Source organism: Marmota monax, unplaced genomic scaffold (genome assembly GCF_021218885.2).
Source record: "Marmota monax isolate L192 unplaced genomic scaffold, Marmota_monax_Labrador192_F-V1.1 WCK01_AAM20220418_F8-fsc00253, whole genome shotgun sequence".
Lineage (NCBI taxonomy): Eukaryota > Metazoa > Chordata > Mammalia > Rodentia > Sciuridae > Marmota > Marmota monax.
In genome coordinates, this window is record NW_026695237.1 from 2,031,315 (window position 1) to 2,050,118 (window position 18,804).

The 18,804-nt window shown below is 49.6% G+C and overlaps 1 protein-coding gene across 5 annotated transcripts; it reads left to right on the forward strand.

Annotated features, from left to right (window-relative positions):
• Positions 1-25: 25 nt before the first annotated feature.
• Positions 26-17,497, forward strand: Gal3st1 (galactose-3-O-sulfotransferase 1). Of its 5 annotated transcripts, none has more exons than XM_046439459.2 (3): positions 26-183; positions 15,014-15,156; positions 16,060-17,497. In XM_046439459.2, the coding sequence occupies exons 2-3, from the start codon at positions 15,023-15,025 to the stop codon at positions 17,201-17,203; spliced, it is 1,278 nt and encodes a 425-aa protein (XP_046295415.1). In that variant the 5' UTR covers positions 26-183; positions 15,014-15,022; the 3' UTR covers positions 17,204-17,497. The 5 variants fall into 5 exon arrangements, with proteins under 5 accessions (XP_046295415.1, XP_046295414.1, XP_046295411.1 ...); XM_046439458.2 differs by lacking the exon at positions 26-183 and adding an exon at positions 1,821-1,971; XM_046439455.2 differs by lacking the exon at positions 26-183 and adding an exon at positions 2,304-3,636.
• Positions 17,498-18,804: the final 1,307 nt, after the last annotated feature.

The following is an 18,804-nucleotide window of genomic DNA, read 5'->3' on the forward strand; positions in this document are numbered from 1 at the left end:
AGTTGGACCCAGGCATACTCAGAACTCTGGATGTCCTAGGACCCCTCCAGTTCCAGGGATTCCAGAAGGGAGCCACAGAGTTTCTGGGCTTGGTTCACATTCCAGCCCAGGCACTTTGCCTCTGTGAACCTGCTTCCTTGTAAGTTAAGGAGTGGAAGTTCTGGAGCATTCCTGTGTTTTAGGGTGAGTGGTGTCATTTGTTTAGTAAGTGCTTGATGAACATGAACTGTGATTTTCATAACTTTCTACTGGAGCTGGTAGGGAAGGTGAAAGCCAGTGCCTGAGGATGATTGGGGGAGGAGGGACTGATGACAGGTATACTTCTAGCTTTCCATTGTGGGTTGGTGGGTAGAACGGCCCACTGAGGCCACTTCTGGTAACCCAACCTGTAACCCTTTTTCCATCTGACCTGCCAATGCCCAGGGGGACATCCCTTGCCTGGGATTATTCATGTGTCATGACAGCCAGAGCCAGAACCCTGAGCTCTGGATGCTTACACTCTCCAGCACAGCCTCCCACTGCTGCTTCTGGTGGACTGATTATTATCAGGAGCAGGAGCTGGGTTGGGGAAGAGTGGGTTTGGAACTGGCTCCATGCTCCCAGGATTTAGGCTGAAGGCCTTGATCTTCTGCCTATCATGTGTTGGCTCTATAGGGGGAGAATGTTTCTGGGGGTAGTGGCTGCAGACCCAACATTTGCCAGGGGAAGAAAACTTGGCAGGCCCTGGCTTAGGAGGTAGAGAACCCAGGGCCCACATTGGCTGGACTTCGCTGGGTGTAGAAGGAGAGGGCTATGTCGCATGCCCACTCTGGCATGCCCATGGCAGCAGGGGTGTGGTGGGGGTTGTTTCCAGGGTCAAGACTTCTGGAGCTAGAGCCTATAGCTCCAGGGACTGAGTAAGGCCTGGCTGGGTGCATGTGCGTCCTAGTGCTACAAGGTCGAGGGCAGGCCCAATGGAAAAATGCCTGGCAGTCATGCTGATGTGGAATTTTCCCCATTCCAGAATTGCCCAGAAATGTCGGGGGCAGTGGGACTTTGACGTGGTCCATGCTCTACTGGGTGGCCAGCTGGTTTTGTACTGCCCACAGTGGAGCCAAGAATTCCTAGTTCTGGCCAGGCAGTAGTCCCCATCTTTGGTCCTTCTCTGCTGGGATGAAGGACAAAAGCCTGATCCTGGAAGGGGAGATGGTTCCTGGATAGGGCACCCATATGCTGCTGGCCCACCTCTCAACCCTGGAGAGGAGGAGTTCTGCTGAGACCTTCAAGCGTAGGACCCTGTTGGAGCGAAGTTCCTTAAGTTCTCAGAGATCCTGGCTCCTCTTCCCCGCCCCTGCTCCTATGGGTTCCAAAGACAGTGCCCCAAGTTGAAAAGTCTGGAGGGGAGGTCATACCTTCAATAGGACCCTGAGAGCGCCAGTGTCCCCAGTGAAAGTTAAGAAAGCAACTATTCCAGCCGCTTCCTTTTAACTCCTTTTCCCCCAAGCTCGGCACCCCCTCCCCAGCACTACTATAAAGCCCCAAGCATCCTAGAGTCCCCTTTAGGGTTGGGGGTTCGGCTGAGCCAAAGGACTGGCTGCAGGACAATGGTCCCGTTGGCGCGTCGGAGACAAACGGGCCTTGTTGGTCTAGCAGCGGGGGCGCGCGGCTGCGCCTCAGCACGCTGAATGCGGCTTCTGTGCGTCCGGGGCTGGCGCGCAGGGGCCGGGACCCAAAGGGGGGGGCCGGGCCTGGGGCGCCCATTGGCCGACGCGCCAGGGGCCGGGCCAGGCCAGGGGCAGCACCTGGCCCGGAGCAGGAGCGGGAGCAGGCGCGGCGGCCGCGGCGCCGGCAGCGGCGGCGGCGGGGCGGGAGAATGGACCAGGCCTGGCGGAGCGCAGGGCCCTGGCAGGTGCGCCCCGCCGCCCAGTGAGCGCCCGGCTGCACCGCCGGGGCCGAGCCAGCCACTCCGAGTCTGAGGAGGACTGGAACAAGGTAGGTCCCCGGGGTCCAGCGCCCATCGACAGCTAATGCCCTGCCTCGGTCTACTTCCTGAGGACCCCGCCCACACTACTCCAGTTGCTGAAATGGTATTGCGTGCGCGCCCAGGGGTATGAGATTGCCGCATCACTGCTCCAGCAGCTGGGTGCACTGGCTGGGGACAGGGAGGGTGCAGGTTTGTGCTAGTCCTGCCCGTTGTTTTTTTCCCCGTGGCCCCCAGTCCCTGAAGGTGGGGTGGGTGGGGCTGGAGAAGGCAGGCTGCTGGCACTGGACAGGAGCTAAGTCTGTTAATGATTAATTTTCTTGGGTACAGTGGCCTGAGCCTTAGTAGAGGAGGGACAGGGATCTCTACTCTCCCCCACCAGCTCTTCCCAGAAGGGCTTTTGGAGTAAGGACTTGGGTAATGGTAAGGGGAAAATCTCTGCCCTGAAATGTGCCCCAGAGTGGGCAAGGCCACCAAGTAGAGGCTTGTCAGGTGGACCAATCTTGGTGTCCAGGAGAGGCCCCATACAAAATCCCAGGGTGCCCATTTCCTGGGTCAGTGCCCCAAAATGGATCTGACTTAGTCTGCTCATTCCTGCCAGGCCAGCACTTCGGTAACAGCACAGAGCATGATTGATCTCTTCCCAAAGGGAATTCTCTTCCCCAGGTGTTCAGATCAGGAGAGGTGATGGGCAAACATCTGGCTGCTGTAACTCACACCAGAGGGAGGAAGGGAGAGAGGGCATAGGCCTGACACCTGATCCCAGGGCTGCCATGGTGACAAGTATCATGGAAATCCTTGAGAGGTGTGGAGGAAGGTCCAATCAGGAGAATCTAACCTCTTCCTCTACTGAGAGGATGACCTGAAGCCCAGAGAGGATGAGGCTTGTCTAGGGCCACACAGGAAGCACAAGTGGGCAGGCCTGGGCCAGATCAGCCCCTAAGCATTGGTACTTATTCCCATTATGCACAGGGTGAATTGAGGCTCAGGAAAATTCAGTGACTTGTCCAAGGTCTCATAATTCACAGGTAGTCAAGTTGACTCCAAATCACAGGAGTCTTGCTGTGCCCCCACCTCAGGACCTCAGCCCTATCTGGGATCTCTCTGCCCCACTGGGGTCCTAGTCTCTCTGATCTGTGTGGGCTGCCCTAAACCCCAGTTTAAGACCCCCCCCCCTTGCCTCCCTGGCTCCCAGCTCTGCCTGACACTCGGGGTGGGCAGGCTGTTACCCTGGGAGCAGAGACAACAGAGCCCTGTTCCCAGCTGCCACCTCAGGCTGCTTCATTCCCTCTTCTTAGCTATGGCTCTGCTTGAAGGAAACTCCATGTGGACAAAATATCTGCTTCCTTTACATCCCTTTCCCTTAATGGGTTTTATGTCCTCTTATCACCCCCAAAGGGAGGAGTGTGCCCTCTACAGCCCCTCCCACTGGGCTCCACAGGACTGAATGTGCTGCCCAGTGAAAGAGGCAATGATTAACCTGGGAAAATGATGCACAAATGGAGGAATTCTGGGCCTGACTGCAGGCTTGTGAAGGGCTCGTTGTTTCACTTAGACTGAGTGAGGATATGGACAACTCCTTTTAGGAGCCCTACACCACTCCAGACAGGGCAGAGCTGGTTGCAGCAGAGGTGCCCCTGAGGGTCACCAGACTGGGGGACCACCGGAATCACCAGGTGAGGAGTAATGGGAATAAATATACCCAGAGGGCACCTGCTTTCCCATATGCCAGAGATAAGGGCAGAGTTAGAGTCCCCAGTCGTGCCCTGACTTGCAGTGGCACTTTGGGTGAGTTTGTCCCTATCTATGCCTCAGTTTGTCAGATGTGAAATATGAGGGTTGGGGCAACTTGGATATAGAACATGGGAAATATAGGTTCTTGGACAGAGAGGGTGGCTTTTCAGGTGTCTGTATCAACAGGTCCTGCTTTCCTTGTTAGATGAATCTAGAAGGAGGAGCATGATAGTCACCAAACATGCTAACATTGTGTGCCAGGTATCATGCAAAGGGCTCTGCATGCCTCACGTCTGTGGATCCTCCGAGCAAGCCTGTGAGAACATGGATATACTTCCACTCTTTAGAAACTTAAATTAAAAAAGAATTCACTTGCCTGAGGTCACCCAGATGGGAAATGGTGGAGGTAGGATTCATAATCAGGGTATCTCAGAGAATCCAGGAGTGGAGAGGTGGGTGAGGATATCTACCTTTCAGGACCTTTTTAAAGCCTTCCTACTGTTACATATATTTATACAAACAAGTGCATCACCTTTAAAAGATAATTTCAGGCCTGTTACAAAGTACAGAGAATGAGATTACCAACTCCTACATACTCACCCCTGAGGTTCTCGGTATTTTTGGAGCTAACAAAGAAGTGACTGACTTCTTGTTGAATCTATGATTTGCTGCTTTGGGTCGACTCAGATCTGCCATCAGGAAGGAGGATGATTTTGCTTAAACAAGATGAGCCAAAAAAGCTATGGGCTTGCTCCTAATTCTGGCTTTGCTGTTAAGCCCTTCCACAAGCTACTGAGCCTCAGTTTCCCCACCTATAGTGCCAGTAGACACCATAACACTGGGAAGGTCTGTTAATTTCATGGGTGTGTGTGTGGCTGCCCTTTGAAACAGTAGATGGGTGACCCAGTAAGATTAAAAAGTGCCTTCTGAATCATCAAAGAACATTGCCCTTTCTCAGTAACCTAGTATCAATTGGCATACATACCTATACCCAAAAGGGCATTGGAGTAGGAGCAAGATTTCAGAACTGACAATTTGGAGGTGGTCTTATGAGCCAGCAAATGACCTGCTGGGCACTTCTCCCCATCTCTGCTCCAGCACCCCACTCCAGAGGGATTGAGTGAGGAAGCTTCCAGATCCTTATAAGTCTCTCCTGAAGGGAGGCCCACCCTTTCTCTACTGCACCTTTAGCTGTGCAGTCCACACTTTCCAGCTCTATACCAGGCGTCTACTGCCTGCTCCTCATCTAGGACATAGAGGTTCAGAGAGGGCAGCCTGCTTTCCTCACAAACACAGTGAGGTGGGACATAAACTCAGACTAGCCACTTTCCCCTGCTCTGCCAGCGAGGCTGTGGTTTTTAAAAATGGATGTATCTTTTTTCCCTGCTAAAGTAATACAGGTTCCTTTGTGTAAAAAAAAAAAAAAAGAAAAATGGTGTTTGTGTCTGTGTGTATGGGTGGGTGGGTGGGTGGGTGGGTGTGTATGAGAAAGAGAAAGGCAGTGGGAGTTTTGTTTTGTTTTATTTTTTTGCAACTGGGAATCAAACCCAGGATCTCACATATATGAGGCAAGCACTCTACCACTGAGCTATACCCCCTGCTCTTTTAATTTTGAGAGACGGTCTCTAAGTTGCCCAATTGTTCTTGAACTTGAAATTCTCCTGCCTCAGCCTCCCACTTAGCTGAGATTACAGGCATGTACCACCATGCCTATACATTTTGATTACAGAATCAAAATGTGTTACAGAAAGTATATGGCTCTGCTCTCCTGGGAAGTATAGCTTCTCTTTGGTAGTCTTTTAAAACTCTTTTACAAGGTACATATGTATAGCTTTGCTCTATATGAATAAGTTCATTCTGTCCACTGTGTAATCTAGGCATCTCTTTTTAACCTCTCTGATACTCAGTTTCCTAGTCTGAAAAATTGATATAAAGGCCTTATGAGCATTGGAGGATCTGTAAGTAATACTTCAGTCTCCATCTCTGTGTGCTCATCTCAGATCTCTTGTTAGATTTTCTTTGAAGATATTGCCACAAGTAGGATTGCTCGGCCTGAGAGTGGTCACCATTAGAACACATAATAGTTGCTTTCAAATTTGTAATCTTTTCTGATTTTTTTTTTTTTGTGTGTGTGTTTTTTCTTTTGCACTGCTGGGGATTGAATCCAGGGCCTTGTGTGTGCTAGGCAAGTGCTCTTACCAATAAGCTACACACCCAGCTCTCTTTTTGTTCCACTTTTACAGCTTCCTCCCATGTCCTTATGGGTGTACCTCTGGGACACTCTCACACGACTACCTTCTCTGCCAGAGCTCTGTTTCTCTGTGTGCATGTTGAGCCAATGGCATGGATTGCTCATCAGTTGGGGAATGGCTTTGGAGGCCCTCGCTGCCATTTTTCTCTCCCTGGGACACTTACCATCCTGCTCTTGTAAGCGCAGGCTTCCTCTCCTTCCTCCCTATTGCTGGTGACTCCATCTACTCCTGTGGCCTCAGGTTTCAACTCTGTGCCTGTGGGCCCCAACCTGCCTCCCTCAAGACCTCCCTCTTCTGCTCCAGGCAGAGTATCCCACTGCTTGTTGGACTGTCCATGGACATCCCACATAGACTTCTTGTGTCCTAGTGGAAACTGACATACCACCCTACCTTCCTACTAAACCTGCCCCTCTCAGCCTCCTCAGTGCAGGGCCTCACCCCACCCTCAGCCAGCCAGTCATCCCAAAAGGAACTTTCCCCTCTCCTCCTCCATGCCTGGTCACCCAGCAAATGCTGTCTATATCATGGTTTACAGATGGTGCCTGTGCATCCCCACCTTCCCCTTAGTCCAGATCATCTCATAGTTGGACAGCTGTAACAGCTTACCATCAAGGTCTGTCTCCTCCTTCCTTTCCTTCCCCACCCCTACCATTCATTTTCCACCTAACATCCCTGTGGGAATCCCATCTTCTCACTCCTCTGCTGAAGATCCTTCTGGTGTTTCCCATCACCCACAGGATCAGGCTAGACTTCTTGGCATGGCTTTTTGAGGTCAGTGTATACTTCTTGCCTCTGCCCTGTTTTTTTGGCTATGCCCCTAAGTCTCCCCTGTCTACCCAGCCTCATATGGACACTTCAGCCAGGTTTAACAATAGTTTCTCAATTGCCTGGACCTTTGCATATGCTTTTCTTTCTGCTTGTTTATTTCAGAATAACATGCACATTCGTTAATAACAGGAGCTATCATAATAGACAAACCCCAAGTTCCAAAAGACTTAACACAAAGGCAACTTAATTTCTATTTTCTTGAAATCTAGTGGATGTTTGTGGACAGTGAGGCAGAGACCCAGGCTCCTCCCATCTCATGGCTCCACCCACTTCCACATCCTTGAAGATCACCCCATTCACTGGGTAGAGGGAAAGTGGAACACAGAGGAGTTCTGCTCTCTTAACCTCATCAGTATCATTCTGTTCATATTCCATCAAACAGAATTCAGTCACATAAATACACTGACTGCAAAAGAGGATGGGAATTGTCTAACCATGTAACCATGGAGAAAAGGGAACTGCCTTTGGAAAGTGGAGAACACACAGCAGCAGTTACTACCACTGGCGCCTCCTCACCCACAAAGTCTCCTTCCCTGACACCACCCCTCACCCCTTCCCTAGGCTGGATCATGTGTCTTCTCTGTGCTGCAGCAAGCCCCAACCAGTTTCCTCCATCACAGGTTATCTTGCTTCTCTGGACACCCTAGGACTGTGAGCACCATATGCCCTGCACTGAGTGTCCTGTGTACTCTAATACTGGAATCTAGAGACCAAAAAAAAAAAAAGAAGATGAGGACCAAAATCTTAATGGTAGTGACTTCCAGGAATGGGTCTCTTTTCATTATATTCTTTATGTTTTGTGTTTTCTGAATTTTGTTCAGTGATCCTATATTGCTATTATCATTTAAATTTTTTTTTGGTAGAGGGAGAATGAACCAAAGATGGTATCACTAATATTTCTGGCAGTAACCCCTGCTGTTAGGATGATGGGGGACAAAATTCTGCAATCAAGCCTCCCCACTCTGAAATGTTGGCTTCATTTGGGTCTTTACTTGCCTCCCCACTCTGGGCACCATCTCACTTGCTCCTGGAGAGCCTTAGTGCCACTCCTTCACCGCTGCCCCATAGAGTGGGGATGACAGCCAAGGTCTTCAGCCAGCAATCTGAGAGTGGCATGATGTATGGGAAGTCCCAAACACAGGAATGGATACTGTTTGGTTCAGAGTCCACATTCCTAAGTCGTAGTCACTGCTGTTCAATGCCAGCTCTGCTCTGCTCTGCTTCACCCCCATAAAACTGTCTTCAAACCAGCTCATTCTAATTTCCAATGGGCATTAGAAAAAAAATAAAACAATTCCAAAGCATGTCCCAAACCTGATTCCAGCACTTGGAGAGATTGTAACTCTCAGCCTGGCCTGTGGCAGTTTTAGCTCTGGTATTTTGTGGGTACTTGGGGCTTCTCAGGTTGGATGGGGTTTTCAGAAAACAGGGGCTCACAGCAAGTGTCAGATGCCTGCTGCTCCCTGGGAGGAACTTGCAGTTGCTTAACGTATGAGAATGCTCAGTGGGGATGAAAAACTGTCACAAAATTATGATTATTAACTAATAGTGATCCCTGGGTCTCTAGAGCCTGCTGCTTGGGCCATGATGGGGCACTGAGCATCACTGCTGAAGGGAAGATAAAGAAGCCTTCTAGGCACAAGGGGTCACTTTGTCCAGAGACAAAGCCAAGACAGACCTGAGCCTAAGTTTTCAGTGTGGGGCTGAGCCCAAGAGTCCCTGGCCTTTATAGCCAGTGTCCCTAGAATTGCCTCTTAGACCTGCTGAAGCCCCAGGAAGAATCAGCTTCTGCAGTCAGCCCAAATCCTACAAAGCTGGTCTAGGGTGTATATGTGTCCCCATCCCTCACCCACAACAGGCCAGGAGCTGCCCAGAATGGATTCTGTATCCTCTCTGATGAAGAAGCTAGAGCTCAGAGAATAAGATCTCTCCAGACTCATCCTCGCAGCCCTGGTCAGACACTGACTCCTGGAAGTCTTCCATGCACAGTTAGTTGCTTACTCCTCAGGGATCCTGCAGATTTGGAATTAACCTTGGTCCCTAGGTATGTGTCAGCCCCTTTAAGTCCTGGATCTTGGCACATCTTCGTTTGGACTCTTTGTTGTCTGCTGCGTGATCTTCAGCTCTCTGAGACTTGGTTTCTTCACCTGAGGAGTGGCTGATGGAGGTGCTTGGTGCTTGGGGCAGCTGTGAGACTTAAATGAGGTTCAGTGTGGATCATTAGCCTCCGGCCTCCTTTTCCTCCCTTCAAGCCTTCAAGCCTGTCCTGTGCTTTCTGCAGGGCTCTGCAGTTGCTGTGTCCTTGGCCCAAGGACGTCTGGAACTCTGCTGAGCCCTTAGATAAAAGCTGCCCGGTTGTCAGGTCCAGGGAGAGGCGTGGGACCGCCCAGGGCTGTTCAGCAGGGTGTGAGGGGCAGAGGGCCAGGGAACCACCTGCAGGGTACTGGTATATGCCACTTGCTGTCCCCAGGGAGAGAACTCATAAATATTCACACCCACTGGAGCAGGAGGGAGCCAGCCAGGCTGCTACTGGGTGTCATTGGAGCATTCTTTTCTCCCAGTGACTGCAGAGGCAGCCCAGGAGTCAGATGTAGCTCAGGCTGGGAGAGGAAAGGATAGCCAGTCACAACCAGAGGTGAGTAGATCCCCTCTGCACTCACACCAGGGTCCTCTTGGTGGTGATGCTCTAGGCCAGGTTTACCTTCCTGAGTTTGGTTTCCCTGTGTGTTAGATGTGGGGATAAGTCCTATTTTTTCTTTATTTCCTGAGGGGTCTTAGCTGAACCGTCCTAGCTGAATGGGAGGACGCCTGGGCCTGGCCTGTTGCCAGTCACCTGCACTGATGGAGGCCAGTGTGACTGGGGTAATCAATCCACAAAGGCAAGGATAGATTGAAGTGGACACTGGCTAGGGGATTGTGTCCTGTGTCCCTGAGTCTGTGACCACTATGGACAGTGGAGGTGGAAGACCCAGGTTCTGGTTCTATTTCTTGTACTATGTGACCTTGAGGGTGCCCCTGCCCTCTTAGAAACTTGACTTCCCTGCCTCTCTGTCTTCTGGCTTAGAGATCATGAAACTTAAGCTGCACTGAGATTGTCCTTGAACCTGGGGACTTTGGAGATGGGGCCAGGAGTGGGACCTGGGAGGGTAATAATAATGACAACAATGGCGGCAGGCCATGCACAGCAAGTGTTTGCTCTGCGTCTGCTCTGTGCTGCGGGATGCAGAGGATCTGCACAGCACCCAGTGATGGAAGGAAAGTTGGTACTATCATGTAGGAGGAAAATTTGAGGCCCAGAGAGGGACACGGCCTTTCCTGGAGCACACAGTAAGAAAATAACAGACGGGATTTAAAACCAGAACCTAGCCCTAGAGTTGCTGTCTCCAGAGAACTCTTGTGTGTGGCTCCCACGTGCCTAATTTTCGCATGTGCTCTTGTGCACACATGACCCTCACTAGTATGACTTCCATGTTTAGCTTTCACTCTTGGGATATTTACATACATGTGGCCTATATGCATGGCTCTGACCTGTTTGTCTGTCTCACACATGGGCTGTTTCCTATGTGGCTCTCAATGAGGCGTTGGCTGCCTGGACCATGGTCTCATATACACTCCGGGATAGGGCTACGTGACCCTGAGGGTTATGGGGGTCATTCATCAAACATTCACCAGGTGCCAAGTCCAGGAAGCTCAGGAATGAGTCACTGCTGTAAGGCTCGCCTGAAGCTGAGCACAGAGACGATCTTTCCTCTGAACACCCAGGCATGTGAATCAAGACTGCATCCTGGTAAATAATGATAATGGTTAATTATCATCACTATTAATAATTAATATGTGTCCACCGCCTTCTGAGTACATGCATTCTCTCATTAGAATCTCACAGCCTCAGGACTGTTCTCCCTCAAGCCAGGCTCCTGGCTGCCAGCCAGCACCCCTCTGGGCCTTAGTTTACCTGGAGGCTCTGCCTATGAACACAAAGAATCCTGTCTGCCCTGATCTTGCTGTTGTGTGGTCACTGTACACATGAGGAGACTAAGTCTCAGAAACAGTGAGCTTTGTGCCCAAATTCACAGAGGCCAGGCAGAAAGAGAATGAGTAGTATTGGACACTCAGGTGGCCAACATAGAAACACTAGCCATCAGGGCCCCTTTCCCCTCTCTGTTCATTCTGGATGCTGGCTCAACCCACAAAGACCAGTTCCTGCTGTGTTCTTGGGACAGAACTTCCCCCATGCCTTGGCCTGTGGTGGAATTGCTGCCATGGAAATGCTTCCTTCTTCCTTCCTTCCCTCCTTCTCTCCTTCCCTCTTTCCCTCCTATGGGTTTAGGGTGCTCCAGGTAGGATTGTCAGGGACAGAAAAGGAAGATGCGTGCTACTGGTCCACAGACCTGGGCTCAAATTCCTTCCATACCTCTGCCTTTATGAGTGACCCTGGGCAAGTTGGATCACCTCCTGTAGCCTCAGTTTCCCCATCTGCAAAATGGGACTGACAGTGGGTAAATTAACATCCATTGACTGGCAGCTGAGTAGAGACAGTTAAATGCTCTGAAAAATGCTCTGCCCCATGCCTGGCTTCTCACAGGGGCTCAAAATTATAATCAGAGTGTGAAATGGCCACGGATGCAGCAGCCAGCAGGGGCCAGGCTGGGCAAGGGCCTGGTGAGGTTTAAGGAAGTCAAAATGGGAGAATGTAGGAAGGAGTGAACCAGTGATGAGGTGGGTGGGGCCAAGTGGAACCTGATTGGCAGTTCAAGAAGGCTGGTCTGCCCCCTGCTGCCTGGCCTCCTGCCTAGACCTCCACCATTGCAGTCTCCCAGAGTTCCAGAAAGTACCCTGGTGAGTGGGGCTGCTGAGGCACGGGTGGGCCCTCAGAATATAGTCAGGGTGAGCCACAGAATCCTAATCCCTTCACATTTTAAAGCCATAGAAACTGAGGCTCAGGGCTCCACTCAGGGTTCTGAGCCAGTGTAAGACTCCAGCCTGAATTAGCCCCGCTTTCTGTTGTAGCCCTGAGGAGCAGGAGGCTGATAGGAACACTTGAGGCTTGGGGCAGGTTTGTGCTTTGTGAGCAGCCCAGTGGTCACTCCTTGTCCAGGGATGGCAGCAGGCCTTCAGGGAGGAGTTTAGGAGAGATTCAGCTTGCCTGACCCATCTCAGGGAGGCTCCCATGGGCCCAGCTAGAGTAACTCTCACCTTACACATGAGAAACAGAATCTAAGGAGGTCCCTGGCTTGTCTGAAATCACAGCATTGGATTGAAATAGGCCTGAGGGGTTGGGCCTGATGTTGGTATGTCTCCCTCCTAGAACCCCTCCTGACAGGTTTTATCCCACCTTGCAAGCTTTGTAATTTATTATTTAAATTATTTAATAGCTGAGTGCAATGTATTATCTTTTTCAGATTAAAAAGTAATATGGGCCCCTTTAAAGAATGCAACAGTTTAAAAAATGCATAATTTGGAAAAAATATTCCCATATATACTCTCCCCCAGATATGCAGAGGATACCATTGCTGAAATGTAGAATTCAGGTTGAATATTTCTAATCCAAAAATCTGAAATCCAAAATGCTCCCAAATCTGAAACTTTTGGAGTGCCCACATGATGCCACAAGTGGAAAATTCCACACCTGACCTCATGTGATGGGTCACAGCCAAAACAAAAGGACACTAAAAATATTGTATAAAATTACCTTCAAGCTATGGGTAGAAATGAATTTCATGTTTAGACTTGGGTTCCATTCCCAGGATATCTCATTATATAAAGGCAAATATTCTGTAATCAAAAAAAAATCTGAAATTCAAAATATTTCTGGTTTCAAGCATTTTAGATAAGGGATAAGGGATACTTCACCTGTACTGCTCTCCACTTACTTTCTTCTGGATCTTCATGTAGTTTTACATACATATATAAAGAATATGGAGGGGTAATTGATGGACATATTGTTCTAGAACTTCCTTTTTTCCACACAAATAGATCATGATGTGTTTTTAGCTACACCTTGTTTTTGTTGTTGTTTTATTTTTTAAACATCTGCAGATGACTCTTTCTATGAATGGGCCTTGATTTATGTAATGGTTCCTTGCTGATAATCACTGAGGTTGTTTCTGATTTGCTCCTGTTTCTGATCAAGCAGCTATGAATACCCTTGCACATGTGGCTTTACATTTGCCCAAGTGTTTAGAACAATGAGAAGTCAGAGAGCTTGCTCCTTTGTCCTTTGACATCACTGCCCTCCAACACTCTCCCTCACCCTTGCCCAATGCCCTGTCTACCTTGCAGAGTAAACAAGGATGTCATGAGGGAGACCAGATTCCCTCTTGTAGTACAGTGTCTTTCTTTGCAAATGCTTTTCATGTTCTTTCCAGTGAGGACCAATTTCTAAATGATGAACAAAGGACTCAAAGATTGGTGCCACCTGGTGGGTTGGCCTAAGGGGCCCTTTCTCCAGGAGAAGTTTGTGGATGCCTTGGATAACTTTTCCAGGGAGCAGTGTATGGGCTCCTACCCAGGTGGGCTGTTCTATCTTCTGCCCCTAGGGACAGTGGTGACGATCTATGCATGTGATCATTGGGCATTACATGTTACTTCTGGTGGCCTCAGGGGCAAGTGAGAGTAGAAAGTTCTAGGCCCTGGTTTTGCTGCTAAGGGGTGGTCCCCCCAACAAGCTCTCCCCTGGAGAGAGCTTATCCTCATTATAGCCTATATTTCAGTTTTCTGTGAATAGGGTTGCCACATTCAGACCAAACCTCCCTCTAAACAAATATACAATAACAATAAAAACCCCAAGATACTGTTTAAATTATAGTTTGAATAATTTTTAGTATATCTCATGTAATATTTGGGACATAGTCATACAACTAAAATATTTTATTCATTAGTGAACTGAAATGTACATTTCACTGGGCATCTCTCCCTGTGGGCCATCAAAGAGAAGGTGGGTATGTGGGTAGAGGCCTGTCTGGTTGTGTGAGCTTAGTCACCTTCTCAGCTGTGAGCCTGTTTCTCTACCTGCCTCCCCTATAAATCCCAGTAATGCAGGGGCTGGTGAGAAAAGAGCAGGAGACTTAGCCCCTTATTGGGCAGCCACAAGGGTGGTACAGAGGACATATAGGGCTGGCACTCTAAAAAGTAAAGGATTCAGGTCCCCAGAGAGCTTCTGGCCTTTCCTGTAGACAGCCCATCCCAGGCCTGGGGACACAGAGCACTGAGCAAGGATCTACTTTTCCTTCTTACTTAAAAAAGTATTTCATTATGAAGCCCCAAAAGGTCCAAAAGTAAGGTAATGAACACTTGTGTCCTCACCAACCAGATTAAAATTTTGTTTTTTAAAAAAACATTTTTTTATTTTTAAAAATTTTTTCAATTTGTTTATATGACAGCAGAATGCATTTTGTTTCATTGTACAAATGGAGCACAACTTTTCAGTTCTCTGGTTGTACATGTTGCAGAGTCGCACCATTTGTGCAATCATACATATACCTAGGGTAATGATGTCCATATCTCATTGTACCATCTTACCTACCCCCATGCCTCCTCCCCTCCCCTTCCCCTTCCCCTTTGCCCAATCCAAAGTTCCTCCATTCTTCCCATGCCCCTCCCCCATTATGTATCAACATCCACTGAGAGAACATTCAGCTTTTGGTTTTTTGGGATTGGCTTACTTCACTTAGCATATTTTCCAACTCCATCCATTTTACCAGCAAATGCTATAATTTTATTCTCTTTTAATGCTGAGTAATATTCCATTGCATATATGTACCACAGTTTCTTTATCCATTCATCTATTGAAGGACAGCTAGGTTGGTTCCAAAGTTTAACTATTGTGAATTGAGCTGCTATAAACATTCATGTGGCTGCATCACTGTAGTATACTGATCTTTAAGTCCTTTGGGTAGAGATCAAAGAGTGGGATAGCTGGGTCGAATGGTAGTCCCATTCCAAGTTTTCTAAGGAATCCCCATACTGCTTTTCAGAGTGCCAACAAGCTTAAAACTTAAAATGGAACCATGAGGCAGAAACTTCTCCATACCTTGTTTCTCTTTGAATTGACCCACCCTCTCTGTCTGCATCCCCATGGCTGTCTATCTCCATGTGTTTTTCTCTCTGTCCCTATCTGGACCCTGTAAGGGGTCACAGTGCTGGCAAAGGCAGGTCCTTGCTTCCAGGCCCAGAGCAGCCATGGGTGCTCGTTAGGGCCAGCCTCCTGATGCTTGTTTCCACTCTCTGCTGCCCCTTACAGGTGTCTGAGATGCCGCCCATGCTACAGAAGAAGCGCTGGGAGTCCATGGCCAAGGGGCTGGTTCTGGGAGCTCTGTTTACCAGCTTCCTGCTGCTATTGTACTCCTATGCTGTGCCCCCACTGCACACTGGCCTGACCTCCACGTGAGTAGCCTAGTTGAGCACCCAGTGGTGGGGATATAGAAGGACTACTCCCCTTCAGGGAGGCCCTGTAATTGCCTTACTACAGCACCTGCCTGAATGATTGATGCTATATCCTGGGTAGCCATCCTGAACCCTGCATCATGCTCTGCTGGACAGAAACTCCACTACTGAGGGCAGAACTCACCATGAAATCCTGGGCCTCAGTGTGCTCATCTATGAAATGGGGAGAACAACAGAGCCTGCCTCATAGAGTGGGAGAATCACATCATATCATTTATGTCCAGGGCATGGATTATATTATCTGAGGCTCCAGGAGGGCCACAGGGAAGAGGTCAGTTTATCTAAAAGCACTCAGCTGGCACAGGGCCTGGATTCAAACTCCTGTATGATCCCAGGCCTTGCTCCTAACCATCTGGTAATCCTGATGGGCATATGGGTGCAGCAGACAGGAAAGGTTCCTCATGGAGATGCTCAGCACAGATCTGGCACAGCCTGTACTTTTAGTTGCTAGGTATTAAATTGAACTGGAGGAAATTGTCAATTACTGACCCTACTAAAGGGAAATTTCATGTGGTTCAACCTAGTACTATTTTACAATAAACATAAGGCACTGGCCATGATTGAGACAAAAGCCTGTGTGCCTCACTTCACTTCAATCTCACACTAACATCACAAATAGGGCCTGTTATTCTCCCCACTTCACAGATGAGGCACAACTGAAGCCAGAGAGGCCAAATCACTGGCTCAGGCATTCAGCCTAGACTCAGGCCCATCTGTGTCCCCATCTCATCTCTGTTGCCACAACTGTCATCAACAAACCCATGTTTAGGCATGAGGGCCCAAGGTTCTGAGTCCCCAGACCCCCAGCGGCCTCTGACACTCTTCCTACCTCTCTGTCTCTAGCAGGACCCCCGATGCCATAGCACCCTGCTCCCCAGTCTCTGGTGAGTCAGAGGGGGTGATTCTGGCCAATGGCTCATTTAGAGGTTGCCAGCCACGGCGCAACATCGTGTTCATGAAGACACACAAGACGGCCAGCAGCACGCTGCTCAACATCCTGTTCCGCTTTGGTCAGAAGCACGGGCTCAAATTCGCCTTCCCCAATGGTCGCAACGACTTCGATTACCCGGCCTTCTTCACCCGCAGCCTGGTGCAGGACTACCGGCCCGGGGCCTGCTTCAACATCATCTGCAACCACATGCGCTTCCACTACGAGGAGGTGCGTGGCCTGGTGCCACCCAATGCCACTTTCATCACCGTGCTCCGGGACCCTGCCCGCCTTTTCGAGTCCTCCTTCCACTACTTTGGGCCCGTGGTGCCCCTCACGTGGAAGCTCTCAAGCAGCGACAAGCTGGCAGAATTCTTGCAGGACCCAGATCGCTACTACGATCCCAACGGCTACAACGCCCACTACCTCCGCAATTTGCTCTTCTTCGATCTGGGCTATGACAGTGGCCTAGACCCTGGCAGCCCACAGGTGCAGGAGCACATACTGGAGGTGGAGCGCCGCTTCCACCTGGTACTCCTCCAGGAGTACTTCGACGAGTCTCTGGTGCTGCTGAAGGATCTGCTCTGCTGGGAGCTGGAGGACGTGCTGTACTTCAAGCTCAACGCCCGTCGTGATTCACCAGTGCCTCGGCTCTCTGGGGACCTGTACCGCCGTGCAACAGCCTGGAACATGCTGGATGCCCGCCTCTACCGCCACTTCAATGCCAGCTTCTGGCGCAAAGTGGAGGCCTTTGGGCGGGAGCGTATGGCCCAAGAGGTGGCTGCCCTGCGCCGTGCCAATGAGCGCATGCGGCGTATCTGTATTGATGGTGGTCGGGCAGTGGATGCGGCTGCCATCCAGGACTCAGCCATGCAGCCCTGGCAGCCGCTGGGTTCCAAGTCCATCCTTGGTTACAACCTCAAGAAGAGCATTGGGCAGCGACACCAACAGCTCTGCCGTCGGATGCTCACGCCCGAGATCCAGTACCTGATGGATCTCGGCGTTAACCTCTGGGTCACCAAGCTCTGGAAGTTCATTAGGGACTTTCTGCGGTGGTGACATCCTGCTGACCTGTGGCCTCCCAGCTCTTTCACTACAGAGGGGCTGGGCAGGGACCTGTGATGTTGGCTTCCTTCAGCCCCTCCTGGTGCCACCCTGAACCTCAGGGTGAGGAGAGGCTCTCAAGAGGATGTAGCCAACCAGAACTGGGCCCCTGGTACACAGGGCCTCACAGGAGAGCAGTATTTGACTAATTATACTATTTTTTATTAAACCCCCTACCCTCTTATTTCCTGCCTCCCCTTAAAGGGGAGACCTCAGAAGTAAAAGGATTTGATGTTGTGTTTTTGTTAATCAGCCTCAGTGGTGGTGACTGGAAGGGCCCTGGGATGGGGGGAATCCCAAAAGAGCACGGTGATCTGTCTGTGAAAGTGTCTGTAAGACAGCCCAGTGCAGAGCAGGGATCTGATATGTATGTTACATATTGAAGCCTTGTGTGGTTCAGGAACTCCCATGGCTTCCAAGACCTGGAAAATTTTTGTTTGTGCATGTCTGAATGTGCGCAAGTGCATGTGTGACCAAACTCTGATTTTGTGCCTGGTCCTGGGATAAGTGCTTTATGGACATTATCTCAACTCATCTTCACCAAAACTCAGGGTTGTAGGGGCTATTATCTCATGTTAGAGAGGAGGAAAGGAGCTCAGAGAGGGAAAATCACCTGGCTGAGATCACACTGTAAATGGTAGGACTGGAGCAGGTACCTGGTGAGTGGAAGATATGGGAAGATCAGGATGGAGTCCAAGAATGAGTGAATGTGTGTGTCTGTGCGTGCATGTTCACACCCATGTGTGTGTGATGGAGGTGGGGTGGGGAGTATTTTGTGGGGCAGGTTCTGGGCCCAGGCTAAGAGCTTCTTACTCATTAATCCTCATAATAACCTTTCCCCCCCTCACATTTTTAATTTGCACATTATAGTTGTACATATTGATGAGATTTTTTGTTACATACTTATATATTCATAATAATCTTCAAGCCAGGCACAATTACTATCCCATATTATAGATGTGGGAACTGTAGTTTTAATAGGGCAAGGGACTTGCCCAAGGTCACATTACAAGATACATCAGATTCAGGACTCAAATGATCTCTCAAGGACCCCCAAATCTTTCCATCTTTGTATCTGTTCACTCTGTCCCTACTGCTCCTTCCCCTGGCTTCCAGTCAGCACCTCCTATCTCCACCCACCTTTCCCACTTCTGCTCTCCCCCGAATGCCTCACACATCTGCCCCCTCCACCCTCACATTCAGTTCAATTAATCAAAAATAAATAAACAAACTGGTCTCCACCTAATACCTGTTGCACCCCTAGACCTCATCTGTCCCCAAGTATACAGCAGTCAACAAGTTGGTCAGGACTCTCTGGAACTTATATCTAGAAGTAAAGATGGCACCAAGGCACAGTCAGATGTTATTGACCAGGGTGGGGATGCTCCTGGCTCTAACTTCAGCTGATGACTGCCTCCTTCAGCATTTCCAGGGGGACAGTGGCTTTTGGTGGCACATACTCTCAGGCTTCCAACTAGAAATTGATATCCAGGACTGAATTCCAGAAGCCACAGTCAAGAAACTGTTTATTGGAGACCTATTGTGCCAGGCTCACA

Coding starts and splice junctions, on each gene's coding strand:
- Gal3st1 (XM_046439459.2), top strand. CDS start 15,023: ATGCCGCCCATGCTACAGAAGAAGCGCTGGGAGTCCATGGCCAAGGGG. Junction 15,157..16,059: donor CACACTGGCCTGACCTCCAC/GTGAGTAGCCTA, acceptor CTCTGTCTCTAG/CAGGACCCCCGATGCCATAG.